Source organism: Aquila chrysaetos, chromosome 17 (assembly GCF_900496995.4).
Source record: "Aquila chrysaetos chrysaetos chromosome 17, bAquChr1.4, whole genome shotgun sequence".
Taxonomy (NCBI): domain Eukaryota; kingdom Metazoa; phylum Chordata; class Aves; order Accipitriformes; family Accipitridae; genus Aquila; species Aquila chrysaetos.
In genome coordinates, this window is record NC_044020.1 from 5,770,126 (window position 1) to 5,783,263 (window position 13,138).

General features: G+C 43.5%; 1 protein-coding gene across 4 annotated transcripts in view; it reads left to right on the forward strand.

Moving 5' to 3' along the window:
- The first annotated feature begins 1,426 nt into the window (after positions 1-1,426).
- The window catches only part of APPL2 (adaptor protein, phosphotyrosine interacting with PH domain and leucine zipper 2), a 39,904-nt gene continuing 28,192 nt past the window's right edge, over positions 1,427-13,138 (forward strand). For all 4 annotated transcript variants that reach the window (XR_005930779.1, XM_041118228.1, XM_041118229.1 and 1 more), the window contains exons 1-2: positions 1,427-1,644; positions 6,594-6,692. Coding sequence is in view for 3 of the 4 variants with exons in the window: in XM_041118228.1 (XP_040974162.1) it covers positions 1,591-1,644; positions 6,594-6,692 (153 nt within the window). In the remaining variant the exon portion in view is untranslated. The remainder of the gene's footprint in view (positions 1,645-6,593; positions 6,693-13,138) is intronic.

The following is a 13,138-nucleotide window of genomic DNA, read 5'->3' on the forward strand; positions in this document are numbered from 1 at the left end:
AAACTTTCCTAAGGCCACCTGCTTGTGTACAGTCTTTTAATTAGCAAAAAAAAATCTGCATTAGCAATCACCTTTCTTGCCATATAAAACGTTAACCATTGTGTAAGAATGACAGAAGTGGAAAAATCCACTGGGATTTAGATGCACTTACTATAATGGAAAAACAAGCCAATGCTAATGTTTGGAGTTCTTTTACAACTCAAGCTGCATTTTTTTATTTTCTTCTATTAAAAGAGGGAAGCAACATTAGTTTCTTCAAAGACAAGAACGTCTTACCATTTTACAGCCAATATTTTTGTTTGCATATTGTTTGATTGGCAGGATTCTTCCTAAACTCTTGAGAAATGTTTTTTTCTTAAACGGGATTCTGGTTTTGAGTATCTCCATTTTTGTCTTGAGCCACACTGGAATGATAAAAGCTACAGCTGACAAGCACGAAGCAACTGATCTGCAGATCAGTAACTCTGGACTTTTAGAGAAGCTGAGGCATCCAAAAGCAGTGGCCACCCTTCAAAAACATGAACATAATGAAACGCTCACAGACCAAGCATGACTCTGCTTACTTTGAAAACATTAGCTTTGTTCAACTAAGCATCTGAATTAACGTCCAAATGCTGAAGTTATTAAACGCAATTAAGACAGCAGTCAGGAAGTAATAAAACATTGCTTTGTACAAGAAGAACCAGTAACTTAAAACGCATCCCTTCTAACCCCCCAAGTGTAGCGATACGGCTGAGCGGGGATTGACCTGCCTGGAGCGGTCCCATCGTTTCGCTTGCAGAGCTCTCCATAAACAAGAACGAATGCAGATGCCACAAACGAGGGCCGCTCGTAAGCAGGCCCATCTTAGCCAGCGGCTGCACTGGTTCTAGAAAGTGGCGGAGGCCCAGGGGTGCTTCTCCGAGCCACCTGGGGCTCCGGTAGCCAGGCCGACCCTGCCAGCAGCACCCAGCCCTGCGGTGCACCTGAGGAGAGCCGCGATGCCCCAAGGGGCACAGCAAAGGGCTCACCCGCAGCTGGAAGTCCTCAAGCCCCACAAGCCTAGGCTGGAGGATGCGATCTTCTCCTCATTTCCCTCACACCCACACACCCTCACAGCCAGGGAGATCTCCCTCAGCTGAGGCGGGATCCCAGTGCTCCTGCTGCATCCCCCTTCCCGCCCCCCTTCTACTGTCCGGGGGACGGAGCCAAGAGCGGGGCTGCGGGAGGCCGTTCCAGCCCCTGCTGCCTGCAGCCGGGGAAGGGGTGCCCTCCACCCGGGGCCTCCGTCCCCACGGACAAGGCCGCCGCGGCGCCGGCCAGGCCCGAGGAGTTAATGGCGGCAGGAAGCCGCCCCCTCCCCGCCTGCCGCCGGCCCTCCCCGTGACTCGCTTCCTCCGGCGGACGGGAACTGGGAGGAGTGAGCGGCCCCGGGCTGCCACCGCCACCCCCGCCAGCGGACCCAGCCAGCCGCCGTGCCCCGCTGCCCGCGCAGAGCCGCGGCCGCCCCCGCGGGGAGGGACGCGGCCGAGCCCCGCCGCCGGGGCGTGCCAGCGGGCGTCCGCCGCCGCGCAGCCAGCTCCCTGCGCCCAGCCGCCCCGCCGCGCCAACATGCCCGCCGTCGACAAACTCCTCCTGGAAGAGGCTTTGCAGGACAGCCCGCAGGTTAGCGGCCCGCTGCCAGGGGCGAAGTCGGGGCGGGGGGCGCAGCCGTGCCGCGGCCGCTCGCCGGGGGAGAGCCCGGTCGCCCCGCCGGTGTGACGCACCTGAGGTGGCGGCGGTGCCGATGGGCAGCCCGCTGGGTCCGGCCGGGGCGGTGGGTTGACACCTCGGGAGGGCAGGGGAACAGCCGTCCTGCCGCCGGGAGAGGGGTGTCAGCGGGCGGTGCGGGAGGGCAAGGCAGCAGGGCGGGCTCCCGGCGGGCGGAGAAGCGGGTCAGGGTGACTTCGGCTGCCGGAGCCGTCGGGGAGCAGGGATGCCGCGAAGCAGGTAAACGGCACCCGGGTGGCGTCGGGGAAAGGCTTTGGTCTCCTAGTGGGCATCTGTCAGGGAAAAACAGGCCGTGTCTGCTCGAGGGGGCCTCCGGGTAAGAGGGCTGCACCCCAGCGGGGTGTGAGGAGGCCGGGGCACAGCGCCCGTTCTCCTCGCCTTCCTCAGAGAAACCCCTCCTTTGGCTTTTTCCTCACGCTGTCCTGCCTTGGCGTGCGTGAGGGTTGCCCTGAAGAGGTGAGGTGTGTTGAGGAAGGATAGGTGGGCATGGCTCGGTGCCCTGGCTTCCCCCGAGGTCCCTGAGGGAAAGGGAGGCTTCTGCGCTGAGTCACCTGGCCCAGGTGACAAAAGTGGGCTGAAGGAATGTCACTGCCAGCGTCCCTGCTCCGGTGAGGAGTCCCAAGGGCTGTAGTTCAGATACAGGGGTTTCCTGTGAGGATAGATGAGGTGAGGTGGACCCACTGAAGATGACCTCCCTCTGAAGGAGTCCAAGAAATGAGGACAGGCGGTTGCTGCCCTTTCCTTCCCAACTGCAGGCAGGGGAGGACGTTTCTCCCCTCACCCCGGCGCTGTGCCCCATTGCTGGGAGCCATGAGGCGATGCAGCTGCAGACGTGACCCCTGAGGAGCGTGGAAACCCCACAGCGAAGAACGTGCCGTGTCGTGGTGTTTTCAGGGGGCGGAAAGGTGTGAGGCCTCGAGAGCTGGGAAAGGGGGATGGAAGGAGGGGTGATTGGGTGGAAGAGAGAAGTAAGGGGAAGGGGAAAGCGTGGAAATTTCACAGAAGGGTGGGCAAGGTGCTCTCGAGGCCAAAGCGTGGTGCAGACAGAGATACAAAAGTAATTGGTGAAGCAGGGAAAGAAGAAGGGAGGGCAAGGTATATCAGCACAGATCCTGCTTCCTGTAGCCCTGTGTTGTAATCCTAACTCATCTGCTGATGGATCAGGAGGAGGAATGAGTAGGTAAGCTGTGGAGCAGATTGTTGAAAGGTTTTATGGAGTCTGTCATGAGACATTTTGAAGGAAAGCTTGGACATGCACCCGTCAGGACTTAATGAGTCTTGGGGCTTATCTTGATCACCTCTTCTTAGGCAATTTTTCTGTGATTCCATGAAATCCCATCCTAGTAAGAATGATTTTCATCATCTGTTTGATATGGCGTATATGGAATCTCCATCCTTGGAGACTTTCAAAACTCGATGGGAAAAAGTGTTGAGTAGCCTGATGTAATGTCAGAGTCAGCCCTGCTTTGAATAGGAGTTTGGACAAAGTGACCTGCAGAGTTCCTTGCCAGCCTGAACTGCTCTGTATTCCAGAGTTTACTAAAATGTGCTAGATTTATTATGAGCAGTTATTAACGTTTTTAACCTCCCTGCTGCACTCTGGAGCTGAAGAACTTGACACACAGGATAAGTGAACTCATTTACCTTTTCAGTCAACACTTCCTTCAATGATTAAAAATGTAACACTGACTGAAAGCACCTGAACAATGCACTGAATTGAATTTGGAGGTCTTCATCTTTCTTCTGACCTGAAATGAAGGCTGTTAGCATCTCCTTTGCAATTACTGGAAATACCAGGCTGTGCATAAACCCAAGTATTTGCAGGATGTTTTGGCTTGATTTGGTCATTGCTTTTTGTTCAAGTCCTACAATTTTGGGAGGGAGGGGCATTGTTTAATTTTTATAATGGCCCAGCGTTGCTAAAATCTGTTTTTTCATGCAAGGAAACGGGGGTTTGTTATTTTTTTCAGTCTTTTATATTTTTATTACTCTCTTCGTGGGGAGAGCTTTAGATTCACAGTGCAACAGGGTCCCTCTGTGAGCTGGGTGCTACAAAATCAAAGCAAAAAGGCAGTCTCTGTCCCACAGAACTTACAGCATAGCAGCTTATGGGATCATTTACTTCTGTGTAAAGTGACCTGATTCTCCTCTACACTGTGCAGTAACAGCAATGCAAAGGGATGTTAAAATGAGGATATAACCTCACTTTTTATAAACTGTGTGAAGTATGTAAATTATATGCAAGACAGAAGAGAATTAGGCCAAAGTTATTTCTTCATCAGTTTTCTGAAGCTTGATTTCTCTCTCCCCAACCATATAGTACTTTTGTCTTGATTTGTCTCCCAAGCACTGGCTGAAAAAGGCCATAAGAATTGTCTTAATTTTGAAGTGTTTGGCCACGAAATAGGAGAGAAATTTATGTGAACGGTCATGCTAAAACCAAGGGAAATACATGAAAGTAGAAATTTTTTTCCTATGTTTCCAGAAGCCGAGATAATGGTGCTATTAATGAGGCCTTGTAAATGTTAGCTTAATATTTGGATTACTGGTTTATTTCAGCAGCATTAGCTGCTATTCCAGAATTTGTCAAAACAGCAACAACAAAAATACACACATGCTGGTATTTTGTTGCAGATTTAAAATGGTGTTCTTAAATATACAAGTTTCCAAGAATAACTTCCAAACTGCTTGAATCATTTATTGTTTTTATTATTTTTTGAAGAATGTGCTAATAACTGAGGCCAAGACTTTCAGAAATTATTTCCCAGAGCAGTTCTACCTCAACCCATATTTAGACATCTGAAAAACTGAACCTGCAAAAATTCAGTAAGATTTAGGAATGTAGCTGACATTCCTGTGCTTGGAAACCTTTTCCAGCATGCAGAAATGTGTGATTTGTAGCCTATTTCAGGCAATTTCTTTATAGCTTTTTACTCTTGGCTTGAGATTTGTCTTGATAAATGTTGTGTCAAGTTTTATCATTTTTGCCTTTCCTAGATTTATTTTTTAACCATCTTTATACCGTGTGCATTTCATGTGCTGTTGTAACACAAAATAAGGAAGGTAAGCACTGTATAGATAGAAGATAGTTTGTTGACATTAGTTTTGCTTGCTTTAATGCATCATTGGAGATAAAACATTTGAAACGAGATATTTTTGAGAAGCAATATGTTTTCAATTACTGGAATAATAACTTAGTGTGGCAAACTCAAAATCATGCCACTGTCCTTGTAGGGAAGTTCTGCACAAAGGTCCTTTATAAGTTTGGGTTCTTGGTATTCATTTCATTGACTTGGCCTTCTTTCCATTCTTTGGTTTTTATGTTCTCTTTATTTGAAAACAGTACTTTGTATTACATATCTCCTTACATGCTGAGATCTCTAACTAGTTTCCCAAATGCATTGACTGCCAGTGTCTCTAAGCTAGGAAGTATTGTAGCAGCTTAGCCTGTTAGCAGACTGAAATGTTGAGAGCTTTAGAGCTACTCAAAGTATGGAAGTACTCCTTTGCAATGTCTAGAACAGAACCCAAGTACTGACTCCCAAGTCGTGTACTTTAACTGCTGAGCAATGCTTATTTCTGGCTTAGATACTTCTCGCCAGAGATGAAATGATAGTTAATCTTAGGCCAGGGTTCTTGAAGGATGCTGATTTTGAGTTTTTCAGGACAAACATAAAGTCTGGGCAGTTTTGCAAAGAAGAATAAATGCCTTGGGGAAGTACATGGGCCTTCTGTTAAAGTAGTGGAGTAACTTAAAACTATCTTAAATCTTTGAAATAAATTTTCCAGATTTGAACATGGATACTTCCGGTACATTAGAGATTCCTGTAATAGGAGGATAGATAAAACGCTTGCTCTGTTGCAGGACTGACATGATTATGAAAGTGCTTGAGTTCTTGCGTGCCCCTCATGTAAGCAGATGAAACTAGTTAATGTCATATAAATTAGCTGTACAGATGGAAAGACATTACCAGTTAGCATCAAATAGATTGGATTTACCAAAGTTAAGACTAAGGATGGGTCATGACTTTGTTAAAGGGACAGCCTTCTCTCTTTCATTATTGTCGTGATATAGCAAATTCTGGAGCTCTGCATTATTCCAAGATATCTTTGTTTCCCATCTCAGGAGCTGTGTCAGCAACATAATTCTTTGTTCCTGATGATTCCACCGAAACAAACCAAGGGAATTCATGTCTTTAAGATAACACAAGTCATTATGCTCTTTTTTCCCCATTTGCTGACAAGGATGAGCTAGCAGAATGGAGAAAGTACAGGGTATCTCTGAGTGGGTGTATGCTTCTCTGCCTGTTGTTGTAGATGAACACTCAGTTGTTTGGTCCAATTACGTCAGCTAGCTTTGGCAGTGGCCCTTTAAAAGTTGCTCAAGACAGTTGAGAGTGAATAATACTCTGTAAATTATCTCATGGAAAGGGGTGCTTTTAATGCAGTCTGACATTAGAGAAGTGAGCAAGCAGTGGTGTTTGACCCAGAGTCCTTAACGTGGTTTGGATTACTGTAGTCAGCAGGCAGATATTCAGGATTTTTTACATTCCTGATTATCTTGGGAGGAATGTCTATTAGTTAGAGCAAGAGACTGGGAGTCAGGATTTGGCCATAGCATTTTATCACTTCGCTTCCTTATGCCTCAGCTTACCTATTTGTAATAGAAGGACTAATTTCTATATGTTTTGAGATTCTGAATAAACAGAATCATGCAAAGTTAAAGGCTTATTATTTCTGATTGATTTGTATTTTTTGCTACCATCTATTTACAGTCATTTATGATTCTTTGTAATATTTTCACTCAGGACTAAAACCATTTGCTTTTTTTTCTTCTATTGAAGACTCGGTCTTTGCTCAGTGTATTTGAAGAAGATGCAGGAACCCTTACTGAATATACAAACCAGTTGCTTCAGGCAATGCAACGAGTCTATGGTGCTCAGGTAATTTTTCATTTGTGTTTCTTTTGTTCGATGTGGAGTAGAAGATAAATTGCTATTATGATGCTGTTATTTACATGAAAGTTGTCTGCACCTCTTGTGGTTTAAGAGAAGTTGTGGGTGTTTTCCATCTGATATCTCAGCCCCTTCCTGCCTTGAAGTTCAGAAAAGTCATATGCATGAAAAAAATCTTATCTGCTTTGTCTGTCTCCAAACAATTAATGAAAGAAAAATTGTGGTATATCCTTACCTTATGGTACATTGGAAGGCCAGCCTTCACAAAATTGCTTGCCTAAACGTAGACGCAATACACAGATAAGTATTCACACTGACTTTAGGCATCTGACTTAGGTGCTGTGGCTTACCGTTTGGCAGGAACTGTCTATGTCCATTGATTACAGAGAGAATGTACACTTTTGAGTCATACTGAAATTGAGTACCTAAAGTAGTCAGTGTGAAACATATGAGAGCAGGAGCAGAAAAAAATAACACTTTCTGAAGTGCTTACATGACCTAGATGACTAAATCCCTTTGACAGTAAAACTTGTAAATCATATCCAGTGCTTTGGAAAATATTATTGTAAATCTGAGTGATTTTCAGTGAAGCTAGGATTCCCATGTGCATAAAACTAGATATTTCAAAATACCATATCTAGGTCTTTAAAGACATACGCAGTGTCTTGTGGAACTTTTGCAAGTATTTATGTAGGTTAGATACCCGAGTTCCTTAGAAACAACAGCTTTCCTATTCTTAGACCAGTAGATCAGAGGACACAGAGAGACGAGGAGAATGGGGGTATTTTGAATTTACTGGAAGACTGAATGTCTGATTTTTATCAGGAATCAGTTCAGGTATAAAACTACTGTACGTGTATGTCCATTTGGCGGGATTGCTCTTTTGGGGGACTGATAGTATGACTTGGAAGAGATATCTGCCCAGGATTTAGCTACCTACACCTGGAAGATCCAGCTTGGGAGAGCTTCAAAGTCTTCATGTCCTGGATCCTGTGCAAGTGTAGAGCAATCGGAGGCTTACAGCACAGCTTAGATACTTAGAAAACAATACAGCACTGTCATGGTTTAACCCCAGCCAGTAACTAAGCACCACGCAGCCACTCACTCACTCTCCCCCACTCAGTGGGATGGGGGAGAGAATTGGGGAAAAAACAAGTAAAACTCCTGGGCTGAGATAAGAACAGTTTAATAGAACAGAAAGGAAGAAACTAATATGGATAATAATAACAATAATAAAATGACAGTAATAATAAAAAGGATTGGCATATACAAAACAAGTGATGCACAATGTAATAGCTCACCACTTGCTCACCACTTGCTGACCGATGCCTAGTTAGTTCCTGAGGAGTGATCCCCCGAGGCCAACTCCCCCCCGGTTTATGTACTGGGCATGATGTCCCATGGTATGGAATACCCCTTTGGCCAGTCTGGGTCAGCTGTCCTGGCTGTGTCCCCTCCCAACTCCTTGTGCCCTTCCAGCCTTCTTGCTGGCTGGGCATGAGAAGCTGAAAAATCCTTGACTTAGTCTAAACACTACTTGGCAACAACTGAAAACATCAGTGTGTTATCAACATTCTTCTCCTACTGAACCCAAAACATAGCACTATACCAGCTACTACTAAGAAAATTAACTATATCCCAGCCAAAACCAGGACAAGTGCGTAGCCAAGGGCTGGAGAGGTGACATGAAATCAGCACTGGAAGTCAATGATGGGCATTTTGGTAGAGCCACGCTTTAAGAGTAACAGGAGTGTGGGCGTGTTGGATGGTAGAAATCTGAGACTGAAGAGCAGGTAGGATTGAAATGGATGAAAGAAGGAAATGGGAGGATAAATGCGGTTTGATTATGAAGTGTCCAGCTTGTGGATAACATGTCGGTTTCCCCTGCTTATGCTTTTTAGGATGGCATTTTAGGAAGCGGTTACTCTGGCCTGTGATTCATGAAAAAATTCTTGGTCTGCTTTGGTTTGCTTCTTCCTTTTCATCTTGGTTTTTAGCCTTCTCCATTTCTGTTGCCCCACAGTTATGACATTTCCTCTTTCTTTTCACTGCTTCAGCACTTTTACCCATCTGTACCTTGCAGTAGTACTGAATCTACTTCATTTTCCCAGCACTTCTTGGCCACTTTCTTCCTGCACACTTCCTGCTTTAATTTGATCTGAATATTCAGTCACTTTTGAATATTGGATGTGTTCCTTGAAATACCTCATCAGAGTTTCATGCCATTTTGAGATGGGAGGCACATAGCAGTTGTTCGAAGTCAAGCTTTGTAAGGATGTGGAGGAGACCACCCTACACTATGACTGACTTAGGAAAATTCAGGTTTAGCGGCCACTGTTGGCGACTTTACCAAAGACGCTGGCTCAGTGTTTAGTGTACTTAGTGTTGCCGCTTCTGCTATTTAATTCCTTGGGAATCACTATGTGTTGTGACTTCGGTTTGGGGTTGTGTTCTCAGAATCCAGTAGTGGCAAAAAAATGGCATTGCAGTAACAACAAAGCATATATAGGTCATATTAATTATGTAAGTGGAAAAGAAAACTGAAACTTTTTGTGTGTTTTTTTTTCCTATATACGCTTTAAAAAGTATTGATATTTTTGCATGAGATCTAAAAGAATACACCAAAATTGGGGCAGTATTATGATTTTTTTTCTTTTATTTAAAAATTAATGGAAATATTTAATTTAGTCATATATGGTGGTTAATTCCCAAGAGAATGGTGGTGTTGTACAGGCTAACATTGATTTCTGACTAATTTTATTGAGCTTTGCAAATATCAAGATATCCTTTCCCGGAGCCATTTCTGATTATTTCAAAGGAAGACACACTTTCTGACTGAATTCACCCTCAATTTTTGAGAGGCACAGGCCTTATTACAAAATTTTATGATTGCAGTTGCTGTAGAAAGAGAAGTGTAATGCTGAATTGCCCAATAAACATAAATGGACAGTTAAGAAAAAAACCTATGTGTAATATTTCTTTGCCGCCTAATCACAAGAGAAAATCAACTTTTGCTGATGTGTTGTTAGGAGACACATTGTCTGGTCCTCAGTAGCAGCGTATTAGGAACTACTACCAACCCTTTTCATTTCAAGAGGGAATGAGATTTAGTAGAGAGACTGTAGAAGTTGAGAGTATTGAGAAGCCAGGTTCTGAATTTGCCTTTTTATTTTCCTGACTTAAATTTTGTCTTTGCAAAGTCATTGTCATCCCCTGCTCTAATTTCCTTATCTGTAAAATAGGAATTAGTTACTGACCTACTTTGAAGCAGTGACCATAAAAATGGCTGGAATCAGTGTCATGGCAATCAGACAAAACAGCAGTGGGTTGTACCAGTCCACAGTATTGAAAAATCAGGGTTTATGCCCCCTCAGAACAGTTATGACAGTTTAAAAAATGTTAATCATGTTTTCTTTCTAACTAAATTCTGAACTCTTAAAATTTCCCGGATGTCTCAAATATACTTTCAAGATTTTCTGGAGTAGTTTACTAGAAGTTTGGTGTTCCTTGTGATGAAAACTCAGATTTCCATGTAATTCAAACCACTGTAGTTTGTGATCAAATAACAATAGTTGATGGTTCCGAATGAATGCAGTGCAAAGTCTCAGGGGAGTAGCAATTAGTACCAACTGCATGCTGTTAATTATCCATGTGGATATATGCATATATATGTCCCAAAACACTGCTTTGTGTGCAGAGCAGTGGTAAGTTTCTAGATTGACAGCTCAAGCTGCTCTAAACAGTTGGATCAGTGCATTTGAAAGGAGTGTGAGTAAGAGCAATGTTTGCCCAGAGCTTTTTGAAACACTTAGGAAAGTAGGAATCTTTTTGAACATTCCTTTTTTTTGCCCTTTTTTAAGATACAGGTTTCTGCTAGGTGCTGGAGACCTAACTTTTCAGACTTACATGTATATATTCAAGCAGGACTTCATTTTGCATGCCTTCAACTTTTCTACTGACAGTAGGGCAATTGTTGGGATGGGTGCATTCATTGGGATGGGATTCAGTAAACGATGTAGGTGGACCTTTGAAATGACTTGAAATTGCTTTTGTCCCAAGAGTGGAAGGAAGGATCTGCAGCATCCTATCGCAGGGCGTAGCAGTGGATATGCTGCCTAGGCACCTGGAGCCACTTGATGTGGAAGGGCCAATAACACTGGGCTGCAGCTGGGTGATGTATTGCTAGCAGATTGCCTTTGGGTGCAAGGCCCTCAATGCGTGACAAGCCCCTGGTTGCTGTGCAGGATCAGGACAGTGCTCTCGCCTCTTTGAGCACCCACACCAGATGTGATGGGATCATGACTCTATTTTGCAAATGGAGTTTTTAGTGAAAAAGGGACTGCGATACTACAAGGCAGATGCAGTGTATGATGCCGTGATTAAGCAGAAGTCACAGCAACAAAATGTATGAGCTGTGCTCGAGGAGTGAGGTTTCGTTGATCTGGCAAGCCCATGTGTGTAAATATAGTGAAGCATTTTTATATGTCTTCATTAAATAAACCACATCCATGTGAGTACATATTGTACTTCCTGCTGTAGTTCTCCCATCTGTGCTGTGGTACCCTGAAGTGTACACTGAAGTAGTTATCATGTTAGTGGTCTTATAGAGGAAATCTTCCTTACAGAGTTTATTCCTGTAGTTCTTCCTCCATGCAAGCAAGCCCTGATGCTGCATATGGCATTACTGCTGTCTGATTTCTGAGAATGTTGTGTTTGTTGTTCTGGACATTTTATTACCTGAGCAATATGTAGTGCAGCAAGCAGGGATTGTTAGAAAACTTCATTTACTTAAGTTGCACGCTGAGGCTCTTGCAATGGTGTATAAGCAGAGTGTGCCCAGTTTACATTCCTGACTTCCCACTGCCATAGTAAATTATTTTCAGAGCTTTACTATTGTCTCTAGTTCTTCATCATACTATAGAAATGGCTCAGCTGGGATCTTCACTTGAAACAAAATGCCATTTAGAAGCTCAGTAGACTGTTGTGTGTCTACTGACTATTAGAAGGGATAAACAGTTAAGCAGGTTAGAGGAAAGTAAGATGCAGTGTTTTGTCATTGGAAAGAGGTTTCATCTCATTATTCCTGACAAATCTGTCTAGATATTAAGAGCAGTCATGACAGAAGATGAATAAAAATAAACCCATGTTGCCTTTATCAATATATCCAGAGAGAGAACAGCATGGGAATTGTGAAGTGTAATTCTGTTCAGCATCTGTGTTTCTGTGAGCAGTTGTCTTGTGATTCCAGAGTCACACAGGCAAAGCAGCAACAATCTCTGGGGCTCTACTGCCTTTTTATGTCCAGACTCTTAAGGAAACTCTTGACAATTACGGAATAGTCTGGGGTTATATGTACCACATTACCTGGGTATCAGGACAGCTTGTATCTGTCCAGGTCTATTTTAGGTAGTGCTTTATACCAGTGTTATTTCTCTCCCCGAATTCATGATACCTCATGTCTGCATTTTTCAACAGTGCTGCTTGTTTCATCTTCCTATGTATTGACTTCACTAGGCTATATATAATTCAGTAGATAGGTGTCAAGCTCTCTAGGGCATTCATGGATTTTCATATTTATTATGTTGCAGAGCTAACCCCAAGTGTTCAGAATTGTTAAATTAGTTCTTGCTAAACTAACAAGTAAGCACTGATACAGTTTTTCTTTTAATTGCTTTCTTTTCATGTCTGAGGGAACAACTGTGTTGCCTTTTCAAATGATAAGACGTTTTTTCCCAAAACCTTTTGAAACAATAAAGTTTAAGTTAGGATTTTGTAAACTTTCAGTTCCACATAGAGAAGCTTCAAGAGAGCTGATAGGACAGATAGATAGGACAAACTGTCTTAGTTTAGCCCTAGGAAAAGATTTTTATAAAGTTCACTAACACCAGTTCACATAGATAAGGTAATGGAAGAGATGTCTTGAATCAAGCATTAATCTACCAGAAATGAAAAAAAACAACAGCTGCAGTAAATTACAGTTGTCAGCACTGACTTCTGTGAAATACCGTATATATTATTGTTCCATATTCATTGTAAGTTTGCATCATATACCTCTGCGCTTCCTGAGGCGTATTCACCATATGTTGCCAACAGAGGTAAGCAGTGCATTATCACCTGAGAACTAATGTATTTACAAAGCCATGGGAGTTGGTTTTAATACTGCCTATGAAGTTGGAGTTGTCTCCGTGCCTGGAAGCAAGTTAACATTGTGCTAAGCAGGATCTGGAGATTTGAGTACTACAAGGAGGCATAAATGTATGGATGCCTTGCTGATAGTAATTGTTTTGCAAGAAACTGAAGAGATTCTTTCCCTATTGAACTAGCCATCCTACTATAGCTGCTTTTGCTGTTTTACAGCAGAGTTTTGACTAGTGCCTTCTATTTCTTGAAGCTATTAGATGATCCTTTGCTGAACGGTTCACATTTGTGAGGAC